Consider the following 15501-nt stretch of genomic DNA (forward strand, 5'->3'; position numbering starts at 1 on the left):
GTGAGGGGGAAAAGAAAAAGTGATGCAAAGGCAATGACTCAGTACCTCCCACAAGCAGAAGGATGTCCAGCTAGACTCCAAGGAATGGCTACATGCCAGACCAGCTCCCCCCCGCTTGGTTTTGATTGCTGAGCACTACACTATGTGGGATGGAATATATCCCTTTGGTCACCCAGAGTCAGCTGTCCAGGCTACACTAAATACTAATCCAGGATCTTCCTCATTAAATGATTATTTTACAACAAAACCTTAAAATCACAACAAAACCTCAAAATAAGAACTTATTTGACAAGCTGTTATTGAACAAATAGGCTAACTTTTAAAAACCACACAGATCTATTCACCATAATATCCTGTAAACTGGTATTCAAGCACTACTTCATCACTTCTCCCTTGTGAGAAGTCATTCATCTTTTTGAAATCCTTTCTAAAATACTTCTAATTTCCATGAAACTCAGCCTCAGAGAAAACATCACACTTACAGAGCAAGAACTCGTACACAGATTTCTGACGATCAGACTGTGACAAGGATATATGACTTGGGTCTAGCACACATCTCTCTCTCAATGGGTAGATCCATTTCCTTTAGCTAATATCAACTCAAAAATCTTACCTGATCAGGAAAACAAAAACATTAGATCCCACACACCTAAACGTAACCTCCTGCCTTTTTCTTTAGGTGGAAAAAGCAAAAACAGAACTCCTAGAAACCACCAAAAGGCATACAGCTAATGCAATGTGGTTGCACAAACCATCTTTCAGCCATTCCAAGGGCAAGCATAGTAAAAAGCACCCTTTCTCCAACTACACTGCAATGTACAGCATAGGACCCTTAGCTAAGCTGAGTTTTGCAGGCAAATAACTCTGAGTTTTCATGCATTATGAATAAAGGAAAAAATCATACCAAAAAGTACAATATAACAAAGCTGATGCAATGCTTTTTGTTTTTCAGCCACTTACATGAAGCTTCAGTAATGGAGTCATGGTGTCCTGAGAAAAACTGTCAAGGCAAGGTTCCTCCAGGGCTCCTGCCTGTGGCTTGGGACTTGAAGACAGAATTTCTTGCAGCGGCAAGAATACTTCTTCATCGTCATCAGCAGCAGTATTTAGACTGCATTCCAAACCATCATCTTCACTATCAAAGCTGCTTTTTGCTTTTCTGTTCAACTTGGACTTGTCTGTACAGGTGCTTTCAACTTTTAACTTGTCTGAGAGTTGTGAAGACATATGGCAGCTATCCACACACCCTTCTTTAAAAGGCAATGAACGGGGAACACTTTTACCAGTCTTTTCTGAGAATGCAGGTTTCCCAGAACCTTCCACTGAACAAGAATCAGAAGGACTTTCTGAAGTCTTGTCTTTTGTTTTTGAAAAACTGTTGCTGAATTGAATACTGTAAGATTTATTGTATGCAGGTCTTTCTGGTCTCTTCCCATCTTGCTGCTTCTTAGCATCCAATACCTGAGATAAGCCAGTATTCTGGAGATGAGATTCCACACCTTTAGTTTGAGTTAAGTGACAGAGAGAAGGCAACACAGTACTTTTTTCCTGAGAAAAAGTAAAGGACTTTTCCAAGAAAAAGCATGAGTTAACCACCTGCAGTTGATTCTCTTTGGTATCCACAACAGAAATGTGGTTATTTTTACCAGGACTGTGTGCAGAATATGAAGATGGCAAACCTACAGAGGAGCAATTATTTTTCTCATTTTCATTGCCTGAGTTGAGGTGTTCCTCTGGAAGAGCAGAATCGTGTCTAGGCAGAGCAGCAGCCTCCGTTAGTTGCAGAACATCACCACGAGTAGGCTTTAAAAGGATATTTTCTACAAAGTCAGAGTTTGTATCTTTGCATGGTGCAGATTGCCTACTAAAAGCAGCGTCATTCAAACGTGGTAATTCAGATTGATTTGAACTGTCTGCATCCACACTCATGGCAGCGCGTTTTCTTTTCCCAGGCAAATCTATTTGTTTGGACTGCCCAGAAGACATCTCCAATCTAAGGCAGTGCGAAGGTTCACACTGGCTCCCCCGCATACCAGCGGCCATCTCAGATGATGTTCGCAGTGCATTTGGAGAAGATGCCTCTTCTTTTGACACCTGCTTTGGCTGTGGTTGAGATGGGTCATCTAGGAAGTGTTTAAGAAAAAAGTAAATCACTGTTGTCATGACTAAAAAATAATTTTAAAAACCCAACCAAAACCCAAAAAACAACCAACCTATAATAGCTTACCCTTTAAAAAAAAAAAACTTTTGTTTTTAAGACAACTATGACTGAAGTTTTTTATCAGAAACTAAAATACTTCCATTCTGCTTGAACACAGTGGACCACAATTAAGATCTAGCTGATACTGTACTGTTATTTTATTACTGCAACTAACTTGGAAATTAAATTAAATTCTTTTATTTTAAAGCAGCTCAGTAGCCACGATAGAAAACTTCTTCTATACACTAGAATCAATTTGGAAATAGACAATAGCCCAGGTGAGGTATGGGACTGGAAGAAACTTCCTGTAATTACATATAGCGGTTATAAATAATGAACATTATGAAAATTATTTTGGAAATATTGCAATAATTTTAACCATGCTCACGAAAAAGCGTCCAGAATGTGAAGAAATCTGTTTTCAGGCTATGGTTCTATGGCAGCAGAGCCCACCTTCCCCACCATGCTTTTCTGCTTCCTGCCTTAAGCTGGCACCAGCACCCGGACATTTCATGGCAAGCTTCTTCATGAAGCTGATGTGGCTGAGAACTTCCCAACTCAATTTTCAGCCAGATCAGCTCCTCACAGCACTGGCCAAGTCCAGTGCTAGCACAAGGGGAAAGCAAAGCATAGCAGCAGAGTGACAGGTTTGCACAGCCACAGACCCACAAAATGGGAATACTCTCCTTGTTTTGGGTCCACCCCCCCTTTTTTTTTTTAATCATCCTACTGACCTAGCTCAAGCTTCCATCCACATGAGCTTTTTATATTCAATTCTACCTACTGTAGACCAAAGCTATGTGCTTAAAAAGGACAAAAAGCAACAAGGATACCAGCTAAACTTTAGTGTTTGGTTAAACAAGAATGTTCTTTTCGTATCAAGCCGAAAGGCAAAATTTGTTAACCGCCACAGTGAATGCGGATTTTCTAAACTGTAAGAGAAACTACAAAAATAGTCAGGGATTAAGTGCTTAAGACAAAGAAATACCATGACTTCTAATTAAGTTACAAACAATCTGTTTTTCACTAAAATCCCAAATTACTTTTAAACCTCTTCAAGCTTGCCATATATTAGAAATAATCTTGGCTAGGCAGCAATTTTTTTTGAGAGAAAACAGAAAAACATTACTTCAAGAAAAAAAGCCATTAAAAAGAGTCACTGTTTAATTAATTCCATATTACCAGCACTGCTTCTACCTGAGGCAGTCTCCCTTGAACGAGAATGTATTTTTCTTAAAGGAGATTCATTTCCCTAAAAATAAAGACAGAGAAAATAAAGTGAATCACATAGTTTCTAAAACTAGGATGTTGACGTCTTGAGCCAAGTGTTGAATCCAGCACAGATTTAGTCCCACACACCTCCAGAAATATGGTAATACACTTCATTTTAAGAAAAATTTAAAACACAGCTGCAAAGATCAATAAAAGGACTTTCCACCACCCAAATTTTATATCCTTTCTTCAGACTGGCCTCCGGTTCTAAATCTCTCCACTTTTAGGGCCATTAGCCACTTGCGTTCCTGGGCTATACAGCAACATAGTGCAGCTGGCTTTCCTCAGACAAGTCATTAGGAGCTTAAATAACAAAATAACAGAAAGCACAGACAAGCAAATATAGAGGGAAATATATAGAGAAAAGGCAACACAAGCTAAACAATCTTTTTTGTTACATTCAGAGCACATTATGGAAGCACACATAATGATCATCATTGCAAGTAACCGGCAACCTTTTAAATGGTTTTCTTGGTTGGTAAAAGAGTGAACATAATAATTCGACCTGTAATGAAATGCTACATCCTTCATAGGACCATTCCCACCTCTACCTAAATACTGTGGCTTACGTGCATTAATCTGAACTGCTATTAACTGCAACTTCTAACTAGCAGAAATTTGCCAGGCTGTTCCCTACACTACACTGTAAGAAAACACAACGTTATAAGACATTTAAGATAAAGACATTTTCTCTACAGATTACAATTTACAGTTACAGCTTCCACTGCATTTTCATGCTTGCATCTAACCCAGAATATCTCCCCTGCTTTTAAACCAGGATTTCTCATTTATTCTAAAATAGTTGAGAACAAGCTTACCCAAGCATGACCTAAGATCTCCAAAGCAAGAGCAAAAGAGCATAAGCTTTTGTTACATCTGAAAAAGGCACCACCAAGAACCTCATCGTATACTGAAAAAAGTTTAAAAACACACCCAAACAAAAAACGTACAAAAGCAAACAAAAAACCCAAACCCAAAATACCCCAACAAAAAAACCCACATGCACAATGGGCCACTGATTTCCACCTTTAACAACCCTTTTAAAACACACCTGACATGACAGACTTGTTCCTGAGAATGGCTTTCCACGATGTGCCTTAGATGGTTTCGTTCTATGCTTCTTCCGCTTCCTTTCTCTGCGGAGAGCTTCCAGTGACAACCTCAGTTCAGAGCCGGTTGGAGCGCAGGACAGTTTCATGGGAAGCCCTGGGTTTTGGCACAGAGGTGTGGTGTTCACAGTGCCATTATTTCTAGCACAGGCTTTTCGAGTATCAGCTTCTGATGATGAAACCCATTTGTCAGAGTCTGAACTAGTGCCTTCTAGATCCATACAGTCAGTTTTCTGTTCCCAACTATTTCCACAAGACAACGGTGCTCTTGTTACACCCAGACACTTCTCATTTCTTCCCTGTTCTGACTTGACAGTTTTATCCTTTTTGGCCAAGAAACAGCTGTGAGACCCTGCAGTAATAAGGAGTTTTTGCATCACAACTTTTGGGTACAATGAATCCAGTGCCTTGCACGCTTTGCCATTCTCTAAAATGTTTACACTGTCCTTTTTCTCCTTAATTCCCCTCCGAAAAGCATCTAACACAGGACTTGTGCTTGGTGTTTGGTCTGGCATCTTTTTTCTTCTGACCTTCTTCGGCGAAGATACTTTCTTTTCAAAACGTTCAGCACGTAAAACTGACAGTCCAATTCCTGCATCTTTTATGTTTCCTCTGTCTGCTGAGCACAACACAGTTCTGTCTTTATGGCCAAGGTTTAAGAGAAAAAAGAAGAGACAAATGATTTACAGTCACAATATTGGGGAAAAAAAGTCTTATTGGACTGTAATACTTGCTATTTTATATCTCACATGCAATCCAAAATGAATTTACTTAATTTAGTCTTGCTACTGCCACGCAGTTTCATATAAAAGAACCACATGATCTCTGTCACAGCTTCAGCTGTTATACACAATCTAGCTTAAGCATGAGACAATAACTTGAAATAATTACATCACTATTCAAAAGAAATTCATTTTAATTAACATTTTCAGTTACATTATTAGAAAAAATTTTAAATGTGCTCATTTTGACATATTTGGTAAGCTATACTCCTTATACTGTTGCTCCAATTTGGAGTGAGATTGGACTACATTTCTGCACGTTTATATAATGAAAACTCATATAAATATAATCAATTAAAAATATATATATTTACCTTGGTTTAAAACTGGCTTGAAAAACTCCGTAATGGTCTGGTTTCTGAAGAGAAAACATAACTTTATGTTTTTAAAAAAACAATACCCAAATGCCAATACAGTAAATAGTGATAAAATTAAAATGCTGTTATTTCTACAGTTTTTTTAATGCCAGCAGCTCTTATTTCTGATAGCTCTGACAGATCAGAAAAAGCATCCTCACCCTCCTCACCTTCTAGCCTTCACTCCACTTCACTATTGAAACCAGCCTGCCGGTTTCCTTCCTCAAACTGTTCTCTTTATCATCCCAGTAAGTCTTAACCACCTTTCCAGCTTAAACTAAGCTTTTTAAAGGGGACTGACCTCACCAGTACCTTCTGCGATGGTGTTAACAACCTCCCCATCTCCACCATCAACACTCTGAGCTGGTAACTCCTACTATAATTTTTTTTTGAGGTGTTAGAGTGGTAATTAGCTGGCCTTACCAATACCATCAGTGACCAAACCCTCTCTGATGCAATATTAGTTACAATCAAGCCTAACCACAAAGTTCTATCTGAAAGTTGTAAAGTTACAGGTTTAGTTGAACTTTCTTCCTGTTGTCCAAACCCCTCCACAGTTTGGAACTGTTTCAAAAACAGTTCCAAAACAGCAGTTTGTTGCTTTTTTCCCCACATCTGGTGCCAGGCTGGGATGCAAATTCCTATCTGTGCTGTTACCAGAATCCTCAGCAGGAACTCGTACCAGCACTACCCCTTAACAAAATACACGTGCCATACACAGTGCCATCCCTCCCACCCCACATTACAGGCATCTTCTGGCTTCTAACAGACACAGCAGCCTATGACCATCTCATTTTTACATATACACAACAAGATTATCAATAACTTTTAATCAGAGGTATTTTCCCTGGCAAGAATAAGTAGAATGTGAGAACACCAAGGCATTCCTCTGTGAAAGAATGTCACTTCTAAAAAACGAGCAGATTGTCTGAGTAAAGTACAATTTGAACATTAAAACACTAAGAATTATGAACTTGCTATCTTCATCTCCCATGTAGCAAGGAAGCTTACTATCGACTGAAGGCTGTACTGAGGCCTGTTTTCGAAGTTTCTCTTCCAGTTCCAACATGATATTGGTGTGAGAAAGCAAGAATAATACATTTAAGACCTTCTTCCATCTTCTGTGATCTTTCTGTGCCTTCCAAAACATTGCTATATCATTACTCTCTGTGTAACTGATTACAAAAGCAAAACTTACTTATTCCAGATTCTAAGCTAATGTATTCAAGCATCCATATGTGACTGTGTTTTCACAGACTCAATAATAATTTTTAAAATTCAGGCCAGAACAACTCACAGCTCACTTGTTCAAAGTAAACTTGGATTTAGTTTTTAATCCTTCCATAAGCTTGTTACTTTCACTTTTGCATTTTCTACATGGCTTCTACATTTTTGGTACCTGCACAAATACAAAATGCTGTTTGCAATGCATTGATCCGCCTTTAATTGGCCTACTGACAAGCAGTGATGTCTGAGTATACCATAACTGAACAAAAAGCCACCTGTAATCAGAACATGCAAGTGCATAAAAACTTCTCTTTTTGGCTTACTGAAGAGAGCAGAAAAAGTATTTGTCAAAGACTAGTTGCCCCCAGTGTGACCCAGCTTAATTTGACGTAGGCCAAAACATGTCCATTCTTCCCATAAGCTGAAGCAACAGGGTCCCCAAGTTTCAGTTCAACATAAGAATCAAAAGACTAAATTGCAGGTTTATTCACTGTTACTGCTGTTACTGACTTATTTGTCTTTCTGCCCTAGCCCACCTCCAACTCTGACACCCTGACCTCACCCTCTAACAAGCAAGGCAGTCTCTGCCTTGCATTGCTCAGGACACTCCCAACACTTGCTTCCGACCGCTCTCGCAGCTGCAAAGTCATCCCATGCCCACAGCTTCCTGCACTGCATATCTTTCCAAAATTCTTCTGTTTTCCAAACTAAGCAACTGCACTTCTTCCTTCCAAGTTAAAGTCCCATCTGCAATACCAACCACTGTCGGCAGTCCAAATTTCATCTTCAGTCACCTCTCAGATTCCTCTCCGCACTCAACTCTCGAAGACAAACCAAAACCAAAACCAAAACCAAAGCATTCTAGTATCTTCTTCCGGCTTTCCACACCCCCTGATTTCAAACAACTGCTTTTCTCCCTCCCACATCCGCTGTCTCATCATTGTATCTTTTCATTGTGTTTTATTCTAAACACAAGAGCTTTATAACAAAATTCATATCTGTGTCATAATTATACAAAGCCTTGTATAAAATAGCTGAGAGAATAGAGACATTGCTGCTAAAAAAAAGGCCTAAAATTTAAACTTGAATGAAGAGTGATTTGTCTTAGACTATTTGATTTAAAGTCCTTATCTAGTGACATTTTCTACTTTGCATTCTACTGCTTTTTGGAAGAACAAGGAATAGGAACTGTCCAACTAAAACAATAACAATTTATTGAGTGCTGTATTCCATCTCAGACAAGGAAGTATACTAGAAACTTTAAAAAAAAAAAACAGTGGTGAAAAAGGAAAGCATGTGATACAGTGGAAGGAGGAACACAAGAAAGTACTGGGCTTTTCAAACATAAGAAAGTACAAAAATAACAAGTGAGTTTCTATGTGAACAGGCCCATAACTGTTCACGGGAGGATTTCCACTGTTGTTTTAATAAGAGGTCAAATAGTCAGGCCTAAAAGACTGAAGAACTGATGAAGCAACAATAATTACCGGTTTTTGCTCTTTTTCACCTGACATGAAAGTCACAGTTGTTTAATGTATCTTTGTCAACAACTGCATAGCTCTGGTTAATGCTTTTCAGCAAAATATATGAATTCAACAAAACATATTTATCCCCACTAAAAATTATTCCACCATTTTTTGTGAAATCTCACCTTAACTGTAACACCAAGGAGACCAGTAAAAAACACAGATAAGAAAAGGCAAAACCCATAAATACATGAACTTGCTTAACAAAGAAAAAAAGCTACGCAGCCAGGAGATGCACCTAACAGACCTTTCAGGTCTTTCAAAATTAAAGGCACAACCTCCATGAAAAAGGGAGGGAAGAAATTCTTGCATTTGTTTAAAAAAAAAATCCCTGTGTATTCTTTAGAAGTAACTAGTGTTTACAGCCATATCAGTGGTTCTCTCTGATTGGATAAAAATCATACTTTTTAAAATCTGTGCTGGAAATACTAGCAATAGCTCAGAGAGAGCAAAGCCACATAACAAAGCAATAAACTACAAAATGTAAATACATCTTTGACAAAATGGAGCATCTTGAAAAGCAGTGTAGAAATAACAACAACAAAACCAGAAAAGAAAGTTGCACTTAAAACCTCACAACGGTCTTTTCGATGACTGCAGCAAAACCAAAACATAGAGTAGTTTCGCTTTCTTGTGCAAAAAGCAACACAGAAGAACAACTGAACTTTTACTTTCTCCCTTTTCTTCAAAGGTCAGGGCTATCAAAGAAGAGGATCAGCAGAAATGAACAAAATAAGGCGCTGCTAATGGCATAAGAGAATTATGATGCCTGATACCGCAAGAAGCAAAAAACTCGGCTGCCTCTGAAAAAGACTCAAAGTCTTTGGCAGAGTTTGTATTTCTAGTTGGTAGAGAGGTTTATCATGTCTAAAAACTGTCATTGACCGCCTCTGTCTTCACGGGAGACCTCGTCCCCCAGGACCGTTAGCAGTACAGTTCAGAGACAGAACAGGCTGGAGAGCTGAATCAACAACTGAAGCTCGCTGCTGAAGCCTGCCCAGCTCTATAGGCAGACTAACAAACACCGAGAATAAGCTGGGAGGGCATATGGGCATACGTGGCGGGGGGGAGGCTCAGGTATGTTGAGTGTTGTGCTGAAGGTGCTAGCCAGTACTCGGCCAGACACGTTCCCCAGCTGGTTTACATGCTGTGCGGTCGCCTGGCCACCAGACACCCCTCACCTTGATCAACAAACTGTCAGCACGGCGTGAAAACCAGGGCCAGCACATGAGGGCTGGAACTCCCGGTGGTGCGGCTACCGGCGGGGAGGGCACCGGCCGCCCCTTAGGGCCATGCTCCCGGACAGTCTCACCCCACCACCTGCCAAGCTTGGCCGGGACGGAAAGGCCGAGCCTCCCCGCCAGTAGCCGAGGAAGCCTCAAAGTGCCGGTGCTGGCCCCGGCCCTGGCCCCGGCCCTGGCGCCCGCCCCGCCGCGGTGCACGCCGGGAGCCGCCCGTCGGGGGCGCCCCCTCCCGGAGGCGCGCTGCACACCAGGAGCCGAGCGGCGCCCCGCTGGGCGGGCCCGGTGCCTCACGGCGGCCGCCACCCCCGTCCCCCACGCCGCTCCTCAACGATACCTGAAGTCTTGGGCCATCTCTCTGGCCGCCGGCGTAAAATGGCGTCGGGATCTGGTGACAGGCGGGCCCGGTGATGGTACGCCCACACCGAGCGGCCGGGTCATAGCGCAGGTTTACTCGGCTGACCCCGCGCAGCAGAGGGTGACGACCGGGAGGACCGGCCGCTCCCGCAACCGTAAGAAAGGCGACCAGCCCAAGCGACCCTCAGCTCCGCGGTGTGCGGGCACCCGGGGCCGTGCGGCTTTTGTGGTTTTTTTTTTTAAGGCTCGGTCGCTGATTGGCTGAGCGGCTGAAAGAGTAGCGCCTCCCGTTGGTTCTTTGCCGCCAGGGGCGGGACGGGTAGGGGAGCGCCGTCGCGGACTGGCTGCGAGGAGAGCGGGGAGGTGGGAGAGTCCTTTCCCCGGCCGAAAGGAGGAAGGGCTGTTTGGCGCCTTGGTCTCGCGCCGCTCACCCCCTTCCCGTTCCCGCTCTCTGATTGGTCCGCGCGGGGCTTGCCCGTCCCCGTCCCTTCGGGGCGCCTCTCGCCGCCATCCACCTTCCCACCCCCGTTCTTTCAGGGCGCCTCTCGCCGCCGCCCGCATACACACACACCTGTACCTCCTCTGCCGGAGGCCTGCAACACCAGTCGTCCCCTCATGGAGGCCGCCCTCCGCCTGGGACATGCTTAGGGCAATTCTACTCCGTGAGGAAAGTGGCCAAGGAGAGCCCGTGAATTGCAGGCCATGGGGCTTATGCTGCATGTGTGAGAAAACCCAGATTGCATATCCACCTCCATCGCCGCCTGACAAACTTGCAGCTGTTGGGAGACTAAAAAGTTGTGATGGGACTAATTTTTCTGAAATTGCCCTCACTGCCACCAAAACAGCATGTAGCCTTGTGCCTTCCCCCTCACAGCCTGCTGTCCAAGCTTCACTCTATACCTTACTTCACACCCCACCACTTAAAATGCATCTTTTGTGTGATTGCCCTGTGTGCTGCACTACCACATTTCAAACACTTTGGCCCGGGGTTAAAAACCTGAAATAGACAACCTGAAGAAGCAGTTTTGCAAGGTTAAGAGAAAGCCGGTACTGCTATCTCTAATGTGCGGTGCAAATTTGCATAATTAGCCTCTAAAAATTAGCGGTATCAAAACATCTCCATACTAGTAGCTCTAACACTTCAAAGCAGGCATTGCACGGACACAAGCTAATCCCTGCCCTTGGTCTGCAGAAATAAGAGATAGCTGTGCCTGGAAGGTTATCTAGGACAGTTTATGCTGAAATCCGTTTTGTTGGGGTTTGGTGGGGTTTTTGTTTGAGGTTTTGTTTAGCCTAAGAGTGCTTAAGAGTGGAGATGAACAAGGCCACACTTTTCTTAATGTTTTCTTAGATCCAGAAACACCAGGAGACAATTCACTCCAATGGAAAGGAGTGACCCACCTAATGTCTCTTTCCACACCCTACCAGAGGTCAGCTGGCCTAGGGAAAGTCGGCAAAGTAGAAATAACAGCAACGCAAAACTGAAAGCACAAGTCAAAATAGGAAACTTTTTCAAGCACCTAAAGTGTCCTAGTCTGTCATGTCCTATGCACTCCAACCCACCCCCTTTCACCCTGCCCCATCCCTCAGCCTGCTTTTCAAAAGCTTTCACCCATGTAATTTATGATGTCTCAAATCCAACCTCAAAAGAGAAAAACATAGGCTGCCATCACATCATGTAGCTTCCTCCTTTCTTGCTGTAACCCATCCTACACACACTGTCTTCAGCTGTGAGCTCTCTGCCCCAGGGACCATCTCTGACTATTATGTTTGTAAGAAACCTACCAGGAGGGGATCACATTGTTTGCCAACGCACTTCAAGACCCATCACACACAACAGTACAACCAGTCCACATTTATGCTTGGTGTAACTCTCTTGGGCAACAAATGAAGAACAGGTAGGCTTGCAGTCATATAGATTTGCTTGAAAAGACGATAATGTGCACTTGAATTACTGCCTAATAAAGAGTTAAAGCAAAGTTTCATGCCCAGTGTTAGCCAGGAATTCCAGAAATATTTTTATGTCACATTGAAGGAGCAGATGAAATTGAAGTAATATAAACATTTAATTTAACTTTCAGTTTAATACTTTAACCCTGCAAAATGGCAATAGCCCTTGGGGCATTTTTGCAGTTATATGACCTGGAGATGTAGACAGTTACAAAACACAACAGAAGGGTCAGATAGGGAATGCATTGGTAAGTTTGCAGGAAATGTGGAGACACCAAACAGCTTTTACAGAAAGTCTGATTCGAGCATTGGTGATGGCAAGGAGAAGCTGTTTCTCATAAGGAGGAGACTTCAAGGACACAAAAAACAGTAATTACCTAAGTAATAACATGGCTTATAATAACCTGCTTATGGCAAGTGCCTGAAATACAGAAACTGCAGAAGGTGGGGTATTGTGGCATTGAGGACAGTGGGGGAAGTAAGAAAAAGGTGGAACAGCTGTAATGGTATCGGCTTGTTTGGTTGGTCCCCCACCCCCAAGCAAGAGAGCTGTACATGCACACATGCTGTTTGAACTAATACGTGCCTTACTGTCACCGAAATCGGGAATGAACCTCATAACACCAATGTACTGTTAAAAGGCAGGCATTCTTTATTTGCGGCGTCGGATGCACAGGGGATCGCTCCTCCTAACGTGCGCACCCTGTCAGGTCTCATTGTGCCAGTTAAGCACATGCTTCATACACATATTCATTAACTTTCTGATAAAAGATATACATATTCAGGCCTATTTGCTCATGCCTATTGGTGTCTCCGGGTGGTTGTCAGGGGACTCTGGGCGAAGGACATGCTCTTCCTCCCTGTGTCCGCTAGTTAACCCTTGTGTTTGCACAAACTCAGTTCTGAGATTACCTATGTACTGCCCTTGAGGAGTGCTCTGTTCTGGTTTAGTGTCTGCTCTGAAGTTCCTTATCTTTATGGCTCTGTATGTCTGCTTTTCTTAAGGCTAAATGTCATTGTGACTTTGTTTAGGTACTTCGAATCTCGAGGCCTCTTTGACTCCCTAAAGCAACAAGGATTAGTCATCGTGCAGGCTCTTCTTGTTTTGGCTACCTCCTTATCTTGGCTAAATTTTGACTCCGGATCTTAGCCTTGGTTGAGCTACACTAGATTGTATTAGTAACTCCCAACCGTTTATACCCTGAATCGTTACTACCTAAAAGTGAGGCTTTAATTTAATCCTTAAAACAGAGGTTTGGACCCTTGAAATTAGGCTTTGAGTCTGAAAGGAGAGGGGTTCTGACAGAAACGCATTATCTCTTACATTAAGGATTAACTAATGACTGAAATACAGATTAACGAATACATTGATTGTTCCCAGACTGAATGTTCAGTTGGATGGTATAGCAGCATCCATGTTTGGTTAACTTCATCACCCTGGTTACACTACAGTAGGTCTTATTTTCAAATAAATAAATAGTAACAACACTCATTAGGCACACAAGTAATGCTATCAGTAAGTAATCATAATACTCTAACTACTTTTTATACCTCCTTGATTTAGAATAACTCTTATCACTATAGATAATAATTATTCTCAAGAAAGAAGGAATCTTACTTTCCCTGGCAATTTGGGAGCCCTTCACTGCTTACAATTCCCTTCCTCCAAATTAAACAAAAGCTAGTAGACACTTACCTCATGCTTTGCTTCAAAGAAATTGGAAAATAATTTGCCTCCTGCCCAATCCCATGTTACTGATTTTCAGTTGTATTAGTCCTTCCCATCAAGCAGTCTGAACTTCCACAAACAACCAGAAACTTCAAAAAAGTACAAATCTGGGAAACTTGAGAAGGTTTTACAGGTAGATCTGGAACTGTACTGGGGGTATTATGTGAGTCAGTCTTCTATTTATTTAATCTCTTCCTTACTTGCCTTACAGAATGACTCATGCTTTTATTTTCAAGCAAAAGCAGGAAGTATCCCAGGGTGCAGAGGTTTGAAGCAATATCCACACGGAAATGGGTTGGCCACAACACAACTATATCACGATAAAGAACTGTGATTTGGCCTCAGCCCGTTATCATCTGAAACCTGTCAGTCACAACCACGTGATCTTTATTATAATTTTTTAATATAAATATTCTAAATAGAGTTAAAAGCCCTGAATCTGAGAGGGAACACATGCTTTTGTCAGAGGAACAAAGGAGGTGAAATCAAAGCACCATTTCTACTCTGTGAAGAAATTGCCCTTAGGCTTTTGAAAGCCTAGCTGGGCTTCAGGATTGTTCAATTGCCATTTAAATACGTCAGTACCTTCAGCCTCTCTTCTAGAAAACCACCCATCACCACAGAATTACCTTACTTTAGAAACTAGGTATTTTAGAAGTCTTAGAATGGTAGCTGAAATCATACTGTTAAAAAAAAAACAAAACAACACACAAAAAAAACCAAACAAAAAAAACCCCAACAAATCAGTTTCCTGAACAGTTTTAGTTTGCTTTCAATTTCAGAAGCCACAGAGATAGTTAATACCTCAAATTTATTTGTAGAAAGGGAACAAAGTTGTTCCTTCCCCTTGTAGATACCTCACCTAAGGAGTTCTGTGGAGATACCTGCTCCTCTGGCAGAAGAGACTTTCTTGGACACACTCCAGCTTCCAGCCCTCCCAACAACTGCAACCACCACCTGTGTTAGGCTCTTCTTTGTTGCAAAGGAGCAACCACCCAAGTGGCCATACATGGCCAATGCACACAGAGCCAGGAGATCACTTGTGGGGAAGTACATTTAGATATATGGGCCATCACGTTTGCACCCTCGGGGCGACTCTCAGCAGTCAGAAGAGGCTATAATCTGTGTTCAAACATCAAACGTCCTCTTCAAACAATTTGTGAGAAGAACACAGTTTTCCAGGGGGTGATTTGCAAGCCCTGACCTAAACAAAGGTGGAGGTGCTGCAGGTTGCAAAATCACATAGTGTATTGATGCTGTGAAAAGCCAAAATTAGGACTCAATAATCTGAATTACTGTTAAGCAGGTATTCTTTATTGCAGCTCTGGACGCACAGGGGATCACTCCTAATGTGCATCTCGCAAGTTATGATGGACAAAGTTTATATGGCTCAGTTATATACATATGCATTAGATTTTCTGGAACTAATTATAATACTTGCATCTTAATTACCCATGCATTTTAAGTCCCTTAGGAGCACCTGAAGATGTGTCAGGTGGTCTCTGGTGGTCCCTAGTGGTTTGTTGAAGGGGTAGTTTTTTGTGTCCTTCCCATGAATGCTGAGTCCTTCTTCCACATATGGTCATGAGTTAGCCGATCGAGTAATCTTGTCACAGTGTATTGCAAGGTATGTTGGTTTCAAGTGGTGTTCTGACTCTTATCTAGGCAGAGATGTTCTTAGTTCCTTTTGTCGTGGTTTCGACTGGCGCCTGCTGCTAGGCTGTTTGCATCCCTCCAGAGTGTTCCCCATCA

General features: G+C 42.2%; 1 protein-coding gene across 5 annotated transcripts in view; it reads right to left on the reverse strand.

Moving 5' to 3' along the window:
* Positions 1-13947, reverse strand: part of SLF2 (SMC5/6 complex localization factor 2) — a 35619-nt gene extending 21672 nt beyond the window's left edge. The window contains exons 1-5 of one of the 5 annotated variants that reach the window (XM_075108225.1): positions 13717-13947; positions 5678-5721; positions 4524-5221; positions 3398-3452; positions 961-2123 (exon numbers count right to left, since the gene is read on the reverse strand). In XM_075108225.1, coding sequence (XP_074964326.1) covers positions 961-2123; positions 3398-3452; positions 4524-5221; positions 5678-5721; positions 13717-13721 — 1965 coding nt within the window. In that variant the 5' untranslated portion in view covers positions 13722-13947. Of the gene's footprint in view, positions 1-960; positions 2124-3382; positions 3453-4523; positions 5222-5677; positions 5722-7706; positions 7822-10050; positions 10319-13716 lie in introns of those variants that run through there. The other 4 variants (XM_075108224.1, XM_075108223.1, XM_075108226.1 and 1 more) reach the window with 4 other exon arrangements.
* Positions 13948-15501: the final 1554 nt, after the last annotated feature.

This window comes from Phalacrocorax aristotelis, chromosome 12 (genome assembly GCF_949628215.1).
Source record: "Phalacrocorax aristotelis chromosome 12, bGulAri2.1, whole genome shotgun sequence".
Classification (NCBI taxonomy): domain Eukaryota; kingdom Metazoa; phylum Chordata; class Aves; order Suliformes; family Phalacrocoracidae; genus Phalacrocorax; species Phalacrocorax aristotelis.